At 30.5% G+C, this 22,400-nt stretch overlaps 1 protein-coding gene across 1 annotated transcript; it reads right to left on the bottom strand.

Moving 5' to 3' along the window:
- Positions 1-257: 257 nt before the first annotated feature.
- On the bottom strand, positions 258-9,303 carry LOC131648873 (ATP-dependent DNA helicase 2 subunit KU70-like). Its single transcript, XM_058918601.1, has 19 exons — positions 9,143-9,303; positions 8,944-9,021; positions 8,744-8,860; positions 8,524-8,638; positions 8,346-8,451; positions 8,125-8,242; positions 7,928-8,011; positions 7,779-7,837; positions 6,811-6,944; positions 6,599-6,642; positions 5,979-6,055; positions 3,925-4,072; positions 3,400-3,461; positions 2,757-2,817; positions 2,348-2,440; positions 2,116-2,233; positions 1,201-1,303; positions 663-846; positions 258-502 (listed from the first exon to the last, which is right to left on the bottom strand). The coding sequence occupies exons 1-19, from the start codon at positions 9,215-9,217 to the stop codon at positions 389-391; spliced, it is 1,890 nt and encodes a 629-aa protein (XP_058774584.1). The 5' UTR covers positions 9,218-9,303; the 3' UTR covers positions 258-388.
- Between the last annotated feature and the right edge of the window lie 13,097 nt (positions 9,304-22,400).

The raw sequence follows: 22,400 nt of genomic DNA, 5'->3' as shown, positions 1-22,400 counted from the left end.
ATCTAGGAATTCAAATTTAATTTTAAAATTAAATATATTTTTAATTCTTATAAAATTACTGATCTTTCAAGTTTAGCTAGAGTCTAATTAAAAAAAATAGTATTGTCCCTTTTCAGTATCAGTCTTTTTGTGTGTATATTTGGTAGAACGCGTGGACTTGAGTAAAAATCCAAGTCTCTTTTTTAGGTTTATCAACACATAGATTATGTTATGTGGTTGAACAAGCATTATAGGAAAAGACATTATGTAATAATATCTAACAGTAAAATATGCCGTAAGCATCTTCCCTAATGTCTTGATGATTACAAGTCAGTATATAATCCAAAATCGGGTCAAGAACAAACGATAATTTACAAAATCAGTAATCAAAACACGGCCCCTTTCTTGCTCATTTTCCCATATGAGTTAATATTCGGCTAACTATAGCTTCCTTCTTCCCAGAAACAGGAAGATTGTGTCCAGTGAGATAATACTTTAACTCCACCATTGTCAAATCCTTCAACTGCAAAACAAGATCAAATCATTCAGTATCAACAAAGGCGGATGAAAAATTTAACATGTTGTATGGGCCTCCATTCATTGGCTTAATGTTTTTAAGCAAATCTGTCGGTCCCAAATTTATTAAATCAAAACCGCTATGCAAAAAAAAATTCAAGGTTTACCTTTCCAGTATCAGCAAGCTCACCCCAATCATAGCTCTCACACTCTTTCTTAGCAAACTCAGTATGCGCTTTCCGTTTCTTGGAGGCTTCAGTTGGCTTTCCGGTGCCAAGCTCAATTTCCTCGTCATAATTCTCCCCGTATATAGAGGTCTTGAATTCTTCTAATACCCTTACCACTCCTGGTCTGCAGGTGACATGTAAGTAAGGTTATCATTTCATACCGAGTCTTTTTTGAAGAAATCTTTTATCTTTTCCAGTGAACAGAGGAAGTTCAAAAAATATTAAAGTGCAACCAACAATCTCTCTAACACACTCATCAAATAGTTGAAATTTATATAGGTCCCACCAAACTTACGGAAACAATATAATTTACTGAGACCTATTTGAATTTCAACTAGTAACTAAGAGGGAGTATATTAGGAAGTATATGTTGCTAATACTCAACAAAAAAAAAAAAAGTAAAATTTCTTCCATTTCTGATCAGCCTGAAATTCATGCAATAAAATATTCATTACATAGTGAAAAAGGTTGCATTTACCTGGCCAAACCTTCCTCGTCAGGTAATGTTTCATCTTTGATTTCTGGAATCTCGTCTTCTTCCAGAGCTAATGCCTCCAATACTGCATAATGTCTCTGCAAGGCTGAAAAACTCTTGTGTTACCAACCCCAAAATGATAACTTTCTCATTTGTAAAACGACAGTAATAAACAGTTTGAAAATTTTAACAACTACAAATATGAAGCGTGTTAGTTAATGATGATATACTATTAGGGGGGCATACCCAGATAGAAAACAAGAGGAACATGAATCTGTAAAATGTAATTACAAAGTTGAGGGGGCATTTTTTATGAGTAAATCTTGACCGAGCAACCTTATATGTATGATCAAGCAACCTTATATGTATGGTCAAGCTTAAGAAATTCACATGCACCTCTTTATGATGTCAAAGTGACCAATAAGAAATTCACATGATTTCATGTTTTAATAGACTCTTTATGATTTGTTTCAACGGTCAAGACTTACTCCTCTCACTCACATTAGAAAGGAAAAAGAAAGAAAGAATGTTTTTTTGACACATAAATATGAGTTAAGTTTAACTCAATCCTTACAAAATCAGCTTGTAAGGTGGGGTCGCCTCCCACTTATAAATATATTTTCAATTCAAGTCTCATCCGACTTGGTACTTTATTCTCACTAGAAATTGTTTACATGCTTAATCCAGTATATCTTGAAGAGTTTTTAAGTCAACAATCTATAAAACACAGGTAAGGTAACTGCGGGAATTTAAAGAGGTCTGCATAATGATGACAGAATGCAGTGGATGTGATGTGAGTAATTGACTAAACAAATCAAATTATAGTATTCCAATAGTTAAAACTAATGAAGCTTACTAGAAATCTAAACACAACTTTAAGTTAAGTGAGCGGTTGAGCAATAGGAAGAAGCAGCTTACCAGGGTTGGTAAACTGGAATACAGAAAAATCTTTCAAGTCCAAACGCTTAATTAAATCAGATGCCTTTTTTATCTGATCAGCACTTGCTTTAGGCACCCCACTAGTATCTGAAAAACGCTGCAGAAATATTTCACTCCTTATTAATAAACTCTATAAAACATCAAACTTAGTTTTCTCTAGTTTGACAATCGAACTTTAAAGACAAGTTCAACTTATTGCAGTTCTCTCTACCTCCTCAACAAGTCTGATGTCATCAGAATATGGAAGATAAATCATGTGCATTCCAGGCGGCTCAATCTGACCACCAGATTGGATAACCTCATCCTACAATCAGAGACATATTAGCTACAAATATGACAAACAGATTAAAATAGCTATGATTTCATAATTACAACAAGCTGACAAGTGATAATTCTGCTATGACAGGAAGCAGTACGAAATGTACAGGCAAATGAGGAGAGTGCAAGAAAATGCAAAGGCAGTTGTAAAGTATTAGTACAAGAGCATTCCCAAATTATTCAGATTCTAAGAGACATAGTCATCTAAGTATCTAATTAAAACACCACATGCAAGCTCTAGAATTCAAGAATTTATATTTATTGTATAATGCAAAAACATTGTCGCGATCAACATATTGTACCTGCGCAATAAGGGCGACCAATTGAGGCCGAGATGAACTGCCACTAAATGCAACTGCAAAACTAAAAGGATCACAAGGGTATTACTTTGGTTAGTAATTATTAACACACAAGTTAACAAGTAACTTGACATCAGCTATGCCCTAATAACGAAACAACAATACTATTAATAAACATGTGTGTATGCAACTAACTATCCATAGTATACACTGCCTAACTTGCAGCTTTCACCAATCACTCTTTGTCTCCCTTTTTCTACTATGTAACCACCCATTAATAGCCAGGAAATTTTTAACTTGAGTATATCTAACACTCTAAAATTTCAAGTTCTACTTTATACAAACAAACAACTTTACACGTAACAGAAATCTAACTGGAATATGCTTATGAATAGTAAACCACCTAGGTAAAGATTCTCTCTCAACCTCTTTCAACCTCCAAACCTAACCTATGATAATTTGGTGTGGGTTGCCTCTGCCAACCTATTTTATCAAATTAGCCAACCCACCTAGTCCCTTTTTCTGCATGTTAGGAAAATTCAACCACTTTGTCAACTCTACTACAGTAGAGTCATAAACATGACCAAAAGGATGTGATAGTGCAACTGAAAAGAGCCATTGTTGTAAGGAATTAAGAATATTGTACCGGTTGAGCTGTATCATAGACTTATGAAGGGCAATGAAGGTACACATGCTACCATCTGTACCCTGCAAAACAAAACAAGGCATGACAAGGAAAAAATTAAAGAAAGTTTTCAGAACATTCCTTAAAGCTGAAGGCATAAATACACAATACCAATAGATCAACTGATGATAATACTACTTAACAGTAGAATAAGAAAGTTTTCGGACCAATTCGATAAGCTAAAGGCATATATGCAATTCTATAACATGGAGTGTGGAACTATAAATTGTGCGAAAGTCACAGTAGGCAAATTTGTCAGAATGATTTGTGTTTAAACAAAATTTCAAAGGGTAGGTTATGAAATGTCACCAAAAGGCTGATTGAAGACCGTCATAATGTTGATGCTTAAATTTCACAAAAATTAAGCAATATCAAAAGTACAGGATAAGGCATCGGCGCCAAGCAGACAAATTGCAATTAAAACCAAAAATTACTGATGAATAAAAATGTAATCAACTGTGTATTGATGACTAGTAGAACAATAACCTCGTCACTTGGATAAAGGAAAGTTGATGGCTTCATGTTGTAATAATCTCTCAAGCAACTCAATGGCTTGAAACCTAAAAGATGTAGATGTCCAGTAGCAACTCTCTTAATTTCAGATAACTCCTTCACAGAAAATATAATATTCTGGCTGAAAACAATATAACAATCTTATATTATAATTGTAATTAAAAAAAGGAGACAACACAAAATCAAAAACATTTGAGGTAGAAGAATGCCAATAGCATATTTGTTGCAGTGTCTAAAAAAACAACCAGCCTCAACAAATTGATTACATACAGTACACTCGTATAATTCATCCAGTGCCAAATTTTCAAATTTAAAAAAAAAAATCCTAAACTACCTATTGTAATATATTAGGACAATTTTAACACTGACATCATCTATTTTAAAAAACCTCCCAGCACTCTTTGTTCTCTTTGAGCAACTCCTTACGGCAAGCCGGCGCACTTATTTTAATGCTTTTCTTCCGGAAATTGGATTTATTTTTGCCGTCTGGATACAAGGAGTTTTGAGAAAATTTTAGTTCCCGATAAACATTCTATATTGCATTCGGATAAATGAGGTTTCCAAAAATTATTAGTATCAATTGCATCGCAAAGTTTTACAAGCTTGATAAACTAATGTATACAGAAACTCATGGAGGACACCCTTTGGTGAAACTGAAAAGGCATATCGTGGTAAAGATTACACTATTTATTATGACCTTGACAGCTGGAAAATGTAAGGAGAAAACATATACATATCATTGTTTTAGAGCAGAAGTGATACAAGATTTAAAAAGATGTCTCTGACTCTTAAACGATCAGTATCAAACGGGTTACAATTAAAGGCAAGCTTGAAAACCTACTGTATTCAAGGTTGTGGAAACCCCGTGTATCTAGTTTTTTATTAAAAAAAATTAAAACGAGTGTGCAGTAATGGCTTGCACAGGGAGGACAAAGGGTATAGGGATAATTTTGGAAATAATAAAATTGGGTAGTGTAGGTAACATTGTTGAAATAAATTTATAAGGGGTAATTTGGGATTTAAAATAAAAATTAAAACTAGTGGATGAATTAGATAAGTGTGGGATATGTAACGTCAACCTGTTACCGTCAAAGGAAAACATGTAAGCGAAACATAAAAATGGAAAGAAAAAATAAACAAATATCTATGAGATTCAACCAATTTTACATTGGCTAACATCTACAAAGGCGTTGAACCAGCTATGTAACACAAGATAGGCAAAGCTTGATAAGAAATTAGATAAGTACTTGGTGAACTCTCCCTTAAAAGTTGCAATCAAGGGAAAAGAACCGGGACATATAAATATTTCATTGAGCATCTCATTCTAATACGACCCGGACACTCCATACCCAAGGCTCTATCATTTCCCTAATGCATCAAATTCTGCCACAAAAATGTTCTCAAAATCTTTGACTGCTATCATAGCTTTCTAAAGTTGCTCAACTGCCATTTGAGCATCTTCCCCCTAAGCAAAGTTGTCTTTGTTAAGCTTTTGGGTGAGGGCCATGCTATTCTTCCATAATTCTTCGCAAATTTTATGTAGTAACCAGTAAACCAAGGAACCCTCTCAAACCCTTCACATACTTTGGAGTCCACTCAAACATATCTCGAAGATCCACCAAGACTCCTTGACTTCACACAATGAGTCCCAAATATACTAGCTTCTCTTTAGACCAAGCCAACATTTCTTCTTATTAGCAAACAATATATGTTCCCTCAACACTTGCAGCTATCTTCACATGAATCTCTACCTCGTTACTATAAATGAGGATATTGCAACTAAATAACTCACCCTGGAATTTCTATAAATAAACCACTAATTTCTCCCAGAAAGAAAGAAAAAAAACTGGTTAAGGGTTCGGATCCCGGCAAATCCTATTCTTAGTGATGACTGCATGACTGAAGGGACTGTAGAGTTGCTATCATTTTCTAAAACCAATCTAAATAGAGTAACAGTGACTAAAATGTCCAAAGAATCAAAATAATGATATTCAAATTAGATAAAGAAACAAGAAAAAGATGCATACTTTTTATAAGGATGAAACCGTCTGGTATATTCTTCCACCAATGCACCAGTATCAGCACAAATGAAACTTCTTTCACTCTGAACCACCAAACTAGTTACAATCATTTTCTTAAAACATTTTTTAGAACATTCAGCGTTATAGTCTGGCTAAAAGAATATAATCACATAAAACTTAGGAGAATTATGATCCAATAGAAATGCATGACTACAGAGAAACTAAGGGAAAAATATGATGCAGCAATATGTGTGTAGCGGTTAGGCTTTCTCAAAACTATAAGTTATAACAGATCTATAAATATTTTTTTCCTACAGTTATATACATATCCTCCAACAAAATTCTAGAATCACGTTAAAATTCTGTTTTTTGTGTATTTGAATAGAAAGGCTATGGGATGGGTACAAGGAACCTTTCATGTTTCAACCAAAGGACATTATAACCTTGTCAGGGAAATTTTAAATGTATGGCATCATTTAATCCACATAACTGACACCAATGAGTGGAAAAAGGCTTTGATTGTTATTAACAATCATTTGTTATTATTGCTTGATGAGTGAATTACAAATTTACACTGTAACATAAAAAATAGATTGTTTACAAGTTAAGGCTGTAACATTCATCACCTTCAAAGGACGATTAGTAATGGAATCAAGCCATGTGATTGACCCTACACATCAAAGTATAAACTGCCATTACAACATAAACTGTGAAAAACTACAAAGGGGCCATGAGAAATTTGGCAAGGGTCATGGAGAAAAAGAAAACACTAAAGAAGGAATATAAATTCCACTAAACAACATCTGCTGTTTGCTAGAAAATAACAAGAAATGCTTACCAGGAACAGTGTGACGAATTAAAGCATATGAATTAAGCTCTATTGATAGCCCATCAACTAATGTGAATTTAAATTTTTTGACTCTACGTTTTGTAAACATGCGCTTTCTTAACTGATCTTTCATATCCTCCAATCTGAAATTGAAAAACAACATTACATTGAAAATCAAATTGACCTAAAATAAAGACGAACTTATAGTTTCAAAACATCAACTCCTAGTCCTGGTTAGAGCTTTTAATCATAATTACTCTTGCACAACATAATAATCTTCATGCACTAGAAAATCACACCTTTTGTTATCCTAAGTATATCAATGTTAGTAATCCAGATATTAAAATTGAGTTGAATATATTATTACTTCTAATTTTACAAGAAAAATGCTTTCAATAACCTTTGGATCAAGTGTAACAATCTTGGCAAAACCTAAGGCCTAACCCATAAACAACTTGAAAATAACATTTTCAAGTTGTTTAATAATACTTATTGAAAACAAAACAACAGTGTCTAAGAACTGTGACAATCTTGTTGTTTCTTTGGTTCCATTAAGGAATTATTAGAATGCATAAAACTAAAGGATATATTTGGCTTTATTCTTAATCGTTATAAATTTCTACACTATAGTCTATAACAATCCAACATAGATGTGCCCAATTTATAACAGATCAGAACCACCATTTAGCGACAACTCCGCATTATAAATTAGTACCAATTATAACTTTTCCAATCTGAATTCACATAGATGGTCCTTAATTTACAATAGTATCTAACGAGAATCCTAAAGCATACACAGTCGGATGATGGGAGCAAGATTAAGTAAGCTTGCTACTCTCCCTGCTAAAAAAACAATTTATGTGGCAGAAACTTCAGATTCCGGACACACTATTGCCCTAGCTCAGTACATAACGATATATCAAAGATTTTAAACATAAAAGATATATGCGGGAGAAACTGTAGATAGGTTGCCATACTTGTTTCCTGCTGATGCCATAAAGTTAACAAGCTCGTCTCCTTCCAAGCCAATCAAATCCTGAAAGACAAGCAAATAACAAAATGAGGATAAACAAGAGTTTATCTAATAAGTTAGTTGATAATGTATATGTAAAAGATGTGTACATACAACATAGAATTTAGATAAGTCAAACGTTTCATCCGAAGTACTCAATGGAAGAAGCTCAATTGTTATGCCAAGATCTTGTGCGTCCTTCACAAACACAAAAAAAATATTGATAATTAGTATGAAATACAAGCATCCTTTAAACTCAAGTTGGTGTAAAATAAAACTATGTATGCTAAAAAGCATTTAAAGATTGGTACTTTAGCTTTCTGAAGTGTGGTTCTTGTCATGTCAGATTTGAAAGCCCCTTTGAGGCACCCAAAAGGATCATCTTCATTTGTGAACAAAAGTATGCGTTTGTTGACTGTCTTTGCGGACCTGATAGAAATGTTACCTCATCATTATCATTCACCGATAAATATAACTAATTAGTTATATAATAGATATTAGAATGCAAGTAATATATGTATGTATGTATTACCCTTTACGAAGAAGTGCTTGAGCCACCCAGATAGCATTGTAGAGAGGATTCTCTCGACTTCCCGGCAAGACACCGTGCTGACTTCCAATGTTTTTGGAAAAAGATTCTAGAAAAGATTACAAAGAAATGAGAAGGTTGTCTAGTAGCAGCAGCAAAACAAAAACAAAAAAAAAGTTACCGTGGAGATTATCAAAGTCTTTGATAAGCCTAGCAGTAGGCCTGTCTAGATAGTCTCCTTCAGGAAGATGAAATGCATAAACACCATTTAGGTCTTGTAAATTCCTCTTCTCCCTCTGGAAATAAATATAAAAAAATTAGGTTTTTAAAATAAAATAAAAAAAGTAGTCAAAAAAAAAATAAAAAAAATAAAAAAAGTGAAATGAAAGTGTGTTAGTTACGGTGTTGAAAAAGCATATGGAAACTTGATCATAGGATTTGTTAATGATCTGAGCCTTGAGAGTGAGAGAGATGCAGCTAAGGGCAATCTGGAAGTGAGTTTCAGAGTGATGATTATCCTGCAATGAGCAATGAATGAAATTAGGGCATAGTTTTGGGAGTAGGAAAAAGAAATTAGGGCATATGGTTTTGGAAAACAAACCGATAAGCAACTCGTGTTGAACATTTTGGGAGATGCATCGACGAGATAAACCACGTATTCTTTGTTGGAGTCATTTTCCTGCAATGAATCGATTTGAATGTGAATAGTGAATAGAGAGAATCGATTTGAATGTGAATAGTGAATAGTGAATAGAATATGGAGAGAATCGAAGAGTGGTGAAATAAATACTAATACTGACCCTTTCGAATTGAGCATCGGGATCTTCATCTTCGTCTCTGAAGATATCAAAGTCAGGATCATCTTCAACATCCATATTCAAACCAATTTCTATATTAACTTCTTCTTGAGTTCTTTCTCTTTCCTTGTCTTTTCTTTTCACCTCCAACTGGAGTAGTTCTTATGTCTCGTGCGATGCACGTGTTTACTTGAATTTTACTCTAATTTTGCCGCTAAACGTCTATTCTATTTTAATATATCAAGAAAAAATTCACATCAGTATTTCTCTTGACTTATGAAATGTGTATTGTAATGAATTTCAAGTAAATTTCACTATGTTATGATTTGCGTACTTGGCTTAAAAGTGTATTTGTGTAGTAATTCACACGACATTTATTAGAGCAGTCCTCAAAATGAGATGCCACGTGGTTTTCAAAAATACTTTATTTCAAATAAGTAGTACAAATTATCTGTTCAAACAGCGGAAAATAACATAAATCGGTTCCATGGCTTATAAGTCTCAACATTCAAAACAAACTCCCCGACAGGTGGTCCAACAAGGATTCTTAAGGTAATATTCATAACAATGAAATAAAACAAGGAGCTTAAAAAATTCTCAAATTCCGTGTTATATATTAGAGTGACTCCTAAGACTCTATCAGGTAACACCTCTCTCCAAGAACTACTCTTGTACCTAGCTATTTCACTACAAAAAAAAACTCAAATTTTCCAGGTGGAAATCACCCCGCAAATGTAAATATCATCCTACAACAACAATTGTGAGGTGACCTACCCATCCTGCAAAAACGTTAGTCGCAACTTTTTGCAAGGGGATTTGCACCCCGCAACTTTGTCAGGTGCTTTTCACCCCGCAACGTTGCCAAGTTTAAAGCACCCCGCAAACACGCTTTCCTAGAGTTGCAAACAACTTCGTTTCTTGTGACAGCTTCGTTCAGAGCAGGTGCACAATTGAGTCAGAGCATGGATAACAGTGACTTGCGGGGTGAAATTCACCTAACAATATTTGAATATTCAAAAGCTTGCAGGATGAATTTCATCTGGCAAATATTTTGAGATGCCATGTTTAGTCCACCTCGCAAATTATAACGTGGATAATAAAAAAATATTTATATTATTCTAAATATTAAAATTAATATTTAGAATAATATAAATATAAATTCAAAAAAAATTAGAAATATAAATTTATAATTAATTCTAGATATTTAAATTCATCTTAATATAAAGATATTCATACTATCAGATATTACTTCATTTGTGGGTAATGGCCAATGCTTGAATGGAATGAAGGCCATTCACAAATCAGAATCATAAAAATTTCATATTTAACCAAAATTGAGAAATTCATTTAGCTAAATGAAACTGGTAAATAGGGGTAGATTCACATTTATATACATACAATGAAATTGGGAATATAAATGAATGTTTGAAATGAAGACAATGAATAAATGTCATTGCAAATTATAATAGCAGACTAGTAGTGTTTACCTATAAACTCAGTCGTCAACAACAACCAAAGTGCTGAGCAAACAAAAGGTAACAGTTCAGTAAGTTAATCAATAAACAAATATCATACAAAATTTAACATATAATAGCTAAACGAACTAGTTCTAACCAAAATCAATTAATATTCTAACACTTTAACATATTTGTAAACAGAATCATATGAATTTCATCAACAAGTTTCTAAAATATCATACTCAAATTAGCTCATTCGTATAATCAATTACAAAGAAATTAACTCATACGTGTACCTTAATAATGGATTGAAAGTAGAAAATGCAAAGAAATTTGAATGTAGCAACTAAAAGTGTGTTGATTTGTAGAAAAAAGAAGGTTTTAGGGTTTATGTGTGTGGAATATGTTGGTGTGTTGGTAGAGAAGAAAAGAAAGAGAGAAGGTAAATATGTTTCTGAAATGTTACGTTTCAGATCTATTTTTCCCCAATTCTATTAGAAAACTTACGAGGTGCAAATCACCTCGCAATAAAAAGAGATATTGCAACTTACGACGTGCACTCCACCCCGCCATTAATCTGTCTGACAAATTTACTTGGTACTCTGTGCTATCATTAATTGGCAGCTTTACTTTTTTCCAAAATTTTCAAAAAAAACTTGTGGGGTGGCTTTCACATGGCAACGTACAAAGACGTTGCAACTTGCAGGGTGTTTTTTACTTCGCAACATTTGTGTCAGTAAAAGCATCATATGGTCACCTACCATCCTGACTTTTCAGTAAAAGCAAATTTTATTTTCCAACAACTTTTTTAAAACAATGTTGCGGGGTGTTTAACACCCTGCAATGTTTTTTTCCAAATTTTCAAACTTCCTTCCCTCCTCTGCGAGATGGAAAAACATTAATATTTATTTTTCCAAAAAAACTGAGTTGTGAGGTGTTATGCATCTCGCAAGTGCAATAATTTACAAGGTGTTTTTCACCTGGCAAATTCACCCGGCTAATCAGCAGTTTTCTTGTACTCCCGAAGAAGCATAGACACAACAACATGAAAGGGGTGAGAATTTCATACAATAATTACATGGTGAAAAATACATGCTAGGGAGTAGTAAACTCACGCACAAAACCAAAATACATCATAAAATATCATCACACATCAATCACTGATAATTATCATCAATAAATTCATATTTATCCAACATCATGAAGTCTAATGTTATGCAAAATGCATGTGGTACCCGTCACAAAGAAAAGCCATCTAGGCATCCAGAGTATTAAGCCCTCGTCACATACAGAGCATTAAGCCCTCGTCACCAAATGCAAATGCCATATGATTGTGCAACAACACATATATACAACACACGATGTATAAGCTTTCGTCACCGTGCCATTCTTAGGCAAATCACCTCATCGTCGTCGTCATATTCATTAACGTCACAAAACATCATTATAATAAACAATCATTATTAACAAAACATCATTTTGATTTTAGTAAGGATAGTCGGACCTACGCTTTACTACTTTTACCACTTCATTATTAAGTTCTTATACTCAGATATCCGTTGTTTCGAATGGTTCGTCGATCAGATCCCTAAAACTAAAGTTACGATCAAAATGTGAAAGTCCAAAATAACAATTCTTGTATGTCATCCTTCACTCGATGGAACATCTTCGTCGCCCGGTGACACAACTTTCGCATCACCTCTCGCATAGCGACCTCGGCGAGACCCTCCAGAGACTTTCCAAAATTTACTCTTCCTCTCGCCTCCTTACTCTCCTGGAGGATTCATCATCGCCCGGCGACACTCCCTTCATCGCCCGACGATCTTGCGCGATCAAGATTTTTCTATTGCGATTCCTGCACTACACTAGTCTAATTTTGTAAATAATTGATAAGGTAATACAATTAATACACCTTGATTCTAATTGTTTGAATATTTTTAAACACAAAATATTAAATTATTTCGGATATGTATATTCGAAAACAATCTCAAAATAAAATATCGAGTGCGTTAAGATATTTCAATAGAAAATGATTGACATTGAATGATAAACAAGTGTATCATACTTACATTCTAAGCACATGTTTCTTTTAACACTCAGTAGTTTGAGATTTTTTTTTTTGAGTAATGTGTACAAATGTGAACACGCGAAATCCCAATACTAAGACTCCTATATACAAAACCGACTTGTAGGGTGAGGATTGCCCCCCACTTTATAAGAACATGTTCAGGCCATATATTGTCCGATATGAGACTCTTAACATTTCTCAACAACATCCTAGCCAATACAATTGTCTGTGAATTGCATACACAACCATGCGGCTCCACACATTCCAATCCATTGTGAAAAAACTTTGCAGTTAGACATACCAACAAATCCAACATTGTTACTGTGATAGATAAACTTGGATAACATAGGAGACTTAAGGTATATAGCATGTAAAGATTTACAAGAATATTCAAGGGATGAGAGATTTGGTTTGTTGATATGAATCATCTTGATTGAAACAAGGAGGCTACCAATTTTCAAATTCAACAATGTTGGACTATTTATACGAATAGTCGAATAGAAGACACATTTATCAAGGGTTAAGTCTAGAAGATGGAGGCAGTTGGAAAACAGGCCCTGAATGAAAACCTGATTCACACCAGTCAGTTGCAAGACAAGAGTTGTCAGATTCACGAGTCCATAAAATTCCATAGGTTCTAGTAGGTGGCAGTTCTCTAGGTGCAGATAACAATGTTCATCAATTTACCAATGACATCACGGTGTTCATCATCACCCAATGGAAATTGTACTCGTATTGAATTGATGGTGGCATGTCGATAATTTGATATGGATTGATCCAAAGTTGCAGTAAAATATATAACTATAATATATATTTTACTTAATACTCCCTCCGTCCACAATGAGTGACCCATTTGGAATAAAATAGTATCCCAAAATGAATGACCCATTTTGATTTCCAATACACTTTTTCAATTTTACCCTCTAATTATTAAAAGTTTTATCATTTCCAAGACATAATAAGGGTAGTGTAGTAAAAATACTATTATCTCTCTTACTTTTAACCGCTTTTCTTAATATGTGTGAAATGGTGGGCTGGGTCACTCATTGTGGGACGGAGGGAGTATTAACTTATGACAACTACATCATATTAAGATATATTATACTAAATATTATAAACATACTAGTATCTTTTATTTACTAAAATAATTATATTATTCATAAGTTTATTAATATAATAACACAAAATTTAATACTAACTTTAAGATTTTTTTTATACAAATACTAATTATGTTTTTAATTTTGATTTTAAGCTAAAATTTATGTTTTAAAGTAACTTTTACTAAAATTATTTTTTATATAATTTTATTTTAGTTTAAAATTATTTTTTATTTTAAACTTTATTTTTATTAAAATTTAAAATATTGAATTAAAAATGGGAGACTGTGACGATAAAATTTTAAATTTTAAATTTTAAAAAAGGAAGCATTCTTAGTTAGTCTGTTGCATCTATAACAAAAAATTTTAATAATTAAAAGTTATTATTAATTAATAATAAAGGAATATAAAAGAATAGTAAAGTAATATGAAATATTTTTGCAAATAAAAAAATAATAGACAAAAATATATTAAAAAACCAGTGTAATAAAATATAATTATATCCTTAAACAATTAAATTACTAACTACTATGATTTTAACTTTTTATTTAATATTTATAAATGTTAATTATTATCATTAAAAAATCTCTTTAATTGTAGGTTGGTTAAAAGAATTATATTTAGGTTTAATTATGTTCTAAAACTTAAAGTTAGGTTGCTATGTTTTAAAGCTTAAATTTACATTTTTAGAAAGATAAATTTCTAAATTTCTAAATATAAAATTAGAAAATGAGAATATTTTAAGTCTGGCACATAAACAACAAAAGATTTCAATAATTTAAATTTATTATAAAATAAATAAAATGTGCTATTGAGAGAATAAAATAATATGAAAAAAAGTTTATAAAATAACAGATATTTTTTAAAAATTTCATTTAGTGCTCATAAATTTCAATTATTACCATTAAAATGTCTATTTATTTTTAAATGACCTAGAAGACTTAATTTTACGTTTTTATTTTGTTATCTATTTATTAAATTTTCTAAATTTTGAAAATAAGCATAAATAAATGTAACATAAGTATAATTGAAAATTATATGAAATGATAAAAATAGAATCCCAAGATTACAAAATTATAAAAATCACGTGTCTTGTTCCAAAATTACAAAAAAAATAATCTCATTCATGGATACGATCACTGCATCAAATCAGATTGAAAACATAATTAAATGTTGTATTCAAATCGAGAGAGAATTACACCAACTTTGCAAAAAATCCTTCTAAAACCAATTTTTAAAATCTTTCTAAAGTTGAATCGAAATAAAATTATCGTTTTGTTATGAATAAATATTATTATGGATATCCATATATATATTTTTATCTTTCATCTTCATATTCCCTATTAAGTGGTACAGTAAGGTTATAATTTTTGACCTTCCTAATATCCTATAAATAGAGACCACGTTGCAATGAAAAACGATCTACTTGAAAGATGATAATACAATATTACTTTTTCTCTTCTTTTCTCTCATTCATCTCTCCTTCATCTATATTGTTTTGGTTAATTTCATAACACGTTATCAGCACGAAGCTCAACCAAACTTGAAAAAAAAATTTGAAGTCCTAATTGTTAGAGGTAATATTAGTTAATTATTTTATTATTTTACTTTCTCATTATCCATGTTGAATTTTGATATTATATCTTATTAAATTATCAATAATCTCTAAAGGATTAAACAACAAGTTTGTTATATAGTTCCGGAAGAAGTTAACAAATATTTATTAAAGATAGTATTAAGTTTGTTATATAGTTCTTGAAGAACGTATCAAAATCCTAGAAGGATAATATTGAGTTTGATATATAATTCCTGAAGAATTATAAGAAAAATGGTGATTGTGATTGAGTTCCTGAAGAACTACACTCACAAAAAAACTTTTTATCACTACAAAGATCATTTGTGATATATAATTCTCGAAGAGTTAAAGTTTTAAAATAAAGATTTCTCACACCTTAAAATATTGTATCTATAATATTAGAAGAATTTCATCATGATATTAATGAATCCCAGAAGGATTGTATCTATACTAATAACATATCCTTGAAGGATTGCACAAAGAATAGTTTTTCTTGACCGTTGTTTATGGAAATAGTTAGTGATGTGATATTTGTTAACTAAAGATTAATATTAAACTATCTCCAAATTATTGTTCAAAGATTGAGTTTAATCAATTATTGTGTTTATAATAATTGATGAATTCCAAAAGAATTCAACGTTCAATCAGCTTTAAAAGGCCGCATCTATAATATTATTGAATCCTAGAAGGATTGTATCAATTATGTTAAAAATTAACAAAATGATTGCTTCAATAATATTATCGAATTCTAAAATGATTGAATCCATAATATTGAAGTATCCCAGAAGGATGATTTTGAGGTATGATTTTGAGGATGATCTTCATGCATCCCAAAAATATTGCAAGAGTAATATTGAAATATCCCTGAAGGATTTCATAAATTTTTGTTGTTGTATCGATCTAAAAATTTATAATTTGTAATATGCTCATAAAAAGATTGTCATTCTAGAAGAATAACACAAATAATCATAAAAAGATTGGCATTCTAGAAGAATAACACAAATAATTTTAACGCATCCCGACAGGATGGTTATATGTTTTCGATCATTATTTATAACAAACTATTTATATAGTTACTGAAGATCTTATCAAACATCCCTGAAGGATAGTAAAACAACATAATTATATGATGATATAATTTTGATGATAGGATTTTGTATAATTTTGATAATTATATAATAATATGTTCATATGCGTGTGTATGATTAAAATTGTTAATCATGGGATACTATCATATTGGTTTGGAATATATTGCCAATCATTACACAAATTAGATATAGTTCTTGATGCTCCAAAATTAGGATGATTGGTGTTTAATTTATGTACTCAATTGTAATACCTCATATCAAACAAAGTCTTGCTGATACAATTTCTTTATTCATATTATTTCTAAATATTGATATTTTAACAAGAGAATTAAGACATTGCAATCTATTTAAGAATATATCAATAGTCTAAAGTTGCTACATATTTTTAAGTTATAATAGTGTTTAGATTTCTCATATAAATCTTAATTTTACTATTCTTTTCTTTTTACAAGTATAGTGTATGAATGACATTTGTTAGTCCATCTTAAAGGCACACGAAAGTAATCTCATATTTTGATAGAGTCGAGATTCGAATGAACTATAATCCTTTATATTTTCTTTTTGTGTGTTCTCTTTATGTCTTGCCAAATATTCTCGTCATAGCTAATTCACATGAATTATATTGAAGGTATTGAATATCTTTGTATTACACAAATGAATTTGGACATAAAATGTATAATAGAAAAGCTATCGGCTTTTTCCTCGGGCTTGTACTACACTTATATTAGTACAATTGAAGCACATGTCATTGTAAACCAGTAGTTTACAAATTACACTTAAATGTGTCGTTGGTAAAATCGGTTGGGTCATCTCGGATATAATATGATGCGAATAAGTTGTATTGAAGAACCAGAAGTTTCTTCAATCCACTCAATTTTTGTGTGTTTCTAAAGGAAAATAAAATTTTAAGAAATTGCGTTTTTATGACATTAATTATTGCATCGACTAAAATATCATGCATATGTCTCTACTCACAACCAGAAGTTTGTGAAATTTTCTCAACTAATAAGACTAAGATCTTGTTTTCTGGATTTTTTTATAGAAATTCCTGTATAAGTATCACATATATTATTAAAATTGATATTGAATATCATGTAATATATGTTCATAAAAAGAAAATGGACCCGAAGATCCATTCTTTAGACGTCTAAAGTTAATTATATGGTTGATACTTATGAGATCATCAATTCTAAATTATATATTTGAAACACCCAAACTATGATATTAAGATATTTATTCGCATTAAGCCAACAAGATACTATATCTCAGTCCTCCCTAATTTATTCTAATATTTCTCATCTTAGTGAATATTTGGATGTGTTGTGTATATTCCAATTGCTCCAATATAATACATTAAGATGAGTCATGAAAGAATATTGGAAAAATATAATTAATATGACACTCAATTTTGAGGATATAATTTGAGAAAATAATCAAATACTTGATTGCAGCCCAGTAGGCTGATTATCACTTGATAAATTATTTTTCCCAATATTATGGGGAGCGAAATGAACAACTGAAATCATGAACAAGAAGTTCAAATGAACAAGTTAAAATAAATTGTTGTCTTGATCCTCGTACAAATCAATTTGAACCAAAAGTTCAAAATATTATTCATTTGCAAAGTTTATGAAATAAATTATCAACTGGTAATACTCCACTCAAAAGTGGATTCTCCTATTGAATAATAGAATAATATAATATTGCAAATGAGTTGTAGCTGCGCCTGAAGCGTGGTATGAAAGTCGGTTCCAATGTTATAAGTCCTCTACTAAGAAAAGAAACTAAAGATGACCCAAGCGAGGATATGAAAATGCTAAGAGCACTTTGATCTAATTTAATTTTTAGTTCCAGAAGAACAAATCAAGTACTTGAAATATGAAATAAAGAGATCTCGATAAATTATGTCATGGATGAAATGGAATGAAACCGAAATTGAGATAACTAAATAAAGTCAATATTGACAATGTCTTTGTAAACAATATAGCGCTAAAAGTGATCAATAATAACGATGATCATGAGTCAAAGTCTATTAAAGATTAGAGACCAAGTGAGAATTGACCAAAATAAATATATTCAATTGAATAAGAATTAAACTCACTTTACAAGTGACTCACTTTTTGACCTGTAGTCCGAACACCTCATGGTGTGAAACTAATTGGATATAAATGAGTTTTTGTGAAAAAGAAAAATAATAATGATATAAAGTTTGATTTATTTCTCAATGATTTTCACAAAGACCTAAGATTGATTTTGATAAAACATATTCACCTGTAGTGGATTCAATTGATTTTTGATAATTAATTAGCCTTGTAACACATGAAGGGCTTAATTTGAACATGATGGATGTAATGACATCTTATTTATATGGTTAACTTAATAGCGACATTTACATGAAACTCCCTGAAGGGTTCAATATACCAGAGGCACGTAATTTTGGATCTCGAGAAAACTACTCCATCAAATTGAACAAGTTTCTCTATGGATTGAAACAATCTGGATGCATGTGGTATAATCACCACATTGAATATTTACTAAAGGATGGATATACAAATAACTCAATTTGTCCTTGTATTTTCATAAAATGATATGGAAAAATATTTGCAATAATAGTTGTCTATGTGGATGACATAAGTATTATTGGAACTCCTGAAGAGCTTCCAAAAGCTATAAATTGCTTAAATAAAGAGTTTGAGATGAAGGACTTAGAAAAGATAAAATATGTCTAGGTTTGCAAATTGAGCATGTGGACAAAAAAATATTTGTACATCAAGAAGGCTATATAGAAAAGTGTTGAAATGATTCTATATGGACAAAGATCTTTAGATAAAAATGTTAGATCATTAGATGTGAAGAAAAGATCTTTTTAGGCCTCCAAAAAAGGATGAAAATTGTTTGGTCCTGAAGTACCATAATATCTCAATGCAATTGGAGTACTAATGCACCTTGTTAATCATACACATCATGATATATCATTTGCCATCAATCTATAAGTAAGATAGAATTATTCACCTACACGGAGAATTGGAAAGCGGTCAAACATATACTTCGTTATCTTAGAGATGCAGATTACTAGTCAGATTCTCACAATGGTAGATCAGAAAGAGGTTATTTGTTTACATGTGATGGTACAACCATTTCATGGAGATCTATGAAACAAATCATGGCAACAACTTCAGAAAGTCTCGCATAACTATTAGCACTACATGAAGTCACTTCGAAGAAGACATTTTAACTAACTGCTACAAATAATATCATCTCACATATAAATGTATGTATGAGGGGGAGAATTAAATATTTTCTGCACTCTTTTTCCCTTTACCATGGTTTTGTTCCACTGGGTTTTTCTGGTAAAGTTTTTAACGAGGCAATTCACATTCAAAGGATATTGTACTCTTTTTCCTTCACTAGATTTTTTCCCACTGGGTTTTCTCTAGTAAGGTTTTAACGAGGCACATCCTCAATGGACATCCAAGGGGGAGTGTTATGAAAAAATATTATTATGGATGTCCATATATATTCTTATCTTTCATGTTCATATTCCCTTTTAAGTGGTATAGTAAGGTTATGATTTTTCACCTTTCTAATATCCTATAAATAGAGACCACTTTGCAATGAAAAGCAATCTACTTGAAAGATGATAATACAATATTACTTTTTCTCTTCTTTTCTCTTATCCATCTCTGCTTCATCTATATTGTTTTGGTTAATTTCTTAACATGTTTATTAATTTAGTTAAATAGTTCAAAAAATTATAAAGAACTTTCATATCAAATAAAAATATTTTTTACATCTTCAAAATGATATTATAATAATTCTTTCAATATACACATAAATGAATATTAAATAATATATTTTATTGTATTTATTTAATTAAAAAATATTAAGATATTTTTATTATTAACACATTTTGACGAAAGTGATAACACTTTATAAATAAATAAATAAATAAATAAATATTATTATAAACAGTTTTCACTATTCTATTAAACACAACTCAATAAAAAAATTTCATTTAAAATTATACACAAATAACTTATTAAAAGTCCCACTAAATATACAATATTTTAAAATTGATGGTCGATGCTAAATTCCGCTTAAATATTCCTCTTTATTTGATCATTCCATCTGCAGTATAATTGTTTCATATTACCTCATATAAATCGAACCATTTCATCTACATTATAATTTTTTCATATACCTCATATAAATTGAATCATTTTATCTGTATTTATTCAAAAAGGTGTCTAAACCATCATTCCATTCAAAATGTCTATAAACAATGCATATGATACACGTTATAAAATATATAAAAATATCATTAAAATAGTCTCACCATTATAGTGGAAGAAAATATAGTTTGATAAAATTACAAAATTTTGAAAAATAAATGTGTATAAACCACCATTCCACATGCATTCATTCAAAATGTCTATAAACAATGAACGTTATAAAAATATCATTTTTTCGAAAAATAAATGTGTATAAACCACCATTCCACCTGCATTAATTCATTCAAAATTTTTATATACTTTATATACTCGTTATAAAGTATATAAAAATATCATTACTTTTAAAATATATTTTAAATAATTTATATTACTTTTAAAATTAATTAGGAGGTTGGGCTGATTCAACTTTTTTTTTTTATTGTATATGAAATATATAATTGATTGTATATTTTCAATTCATTATTTAATTGTAAATTTAATTTATTGTTTGAGCTTTTTTTTTAGTTCATTGTTTTAATTCTTTTAAATTTATATTATTATTAATATTAGATGAATATTATATTATTATTTAGGGTTAATACCTATTTTGCCCCCTGCCATATAGGGCGCATTTGAAAAACCCCCCTGCAAAAAAAAAAGTTGCAAGAATTCCCCTAACATTTGAAGATTCTCTCGTTTTAAATCTTGTAAAATTTTTGTTTTTAAAACCAACCTTGCCATTTGAAGATTCACTCATTTTAAACTTTATAATCTTGTTGGTTATGTCATTTTAAACCCTCTGGAATATGACAGGAAAGGTTGGTTTTACTAAATATAATAATTTACAGGGTTCAAAATGATAAAGTCTTTCAAGTGGCAAGGTTTATTTTCAAAATAAAATTTTTACAGGGTTTAAAACGAGAGAATCTTCAAATGTTAGGGGAATTCTTGCAACTTTTTTTTTTGCAGGGGGGTTTTTCAAATGCGCCTTATATGGCAGGGGGCAAAATAGGTATTAACCCTATTATTTATTATTTATATTATTATTTTATTAATATTGGTGGTTAAATATTATTATTATTATTATTTTATTAATATTATTATTGTTATTATTATTATTAATTAATATTATTATTTTTAGGCTAAATCTTCTAAAATACCAATGTATGCAAGTTTAACGAACTTCGTAACGTTTATGTAGTATAACACACGAAAATCATCCAAAATTCCAATGTATGCAATTTTAACGAAGTTCGTGTCTTTTATGTAGTATAGCACACGAAAATCTTCCAAAATATTAAAATTTGCAAGTTTAACGAACTATGTGACTTATATGAAGTGTAATGTACGAAAATCTTTCAAAAGACCAAATTTTGCAAGTTTAACGAACTTTGTGACTTTTATGTAGTGTAATGTACTAAAATCTTTCAAAAGACCAAATTTTGCAAGTTTAACAAATTTCGTGACTTTTATGTAGTATAGCACACAAAAATCTTCCAAAGTACCAGAATTTGCAAGCTTAACAAACTTCGAGACTTTTATGGAATGTAGCTCACGAAAATATTCCAAAAGACCAATGTATGCAAGTTAAACGAAGTTCATGACTTTTATGTAGTATAGCACACATAAATCTTCCAAAATAATAAAATTTTCAAGTTTAACGAATTTAGTAACTTTTATTTAGTATAGCACACGGAAATCTTTCAAAAGACCAAATTTTTCAAGTATAACAAATTTCGTAACTTTTTGGTAGTATAGCACACA

This window comes from Vicia villosa, linkage group LG2 (genome assembly GCF_029867415.1).
Source record: "Vicia villosa cultivar HV-30 ecotype Madison, WI linkage group LG2, Vvil1.0, whole genome shotgun sequence".
NCBI classification, from domain to species: Eukaryota; Viridiplantae; Streptophyta; class Magnoliopsida; order Fabales; family Fabaceae; genus Vicia; species Vicia villosa.
This window is presented reverse-complemented; position numbering and strand designations above follow the sequence as displayed.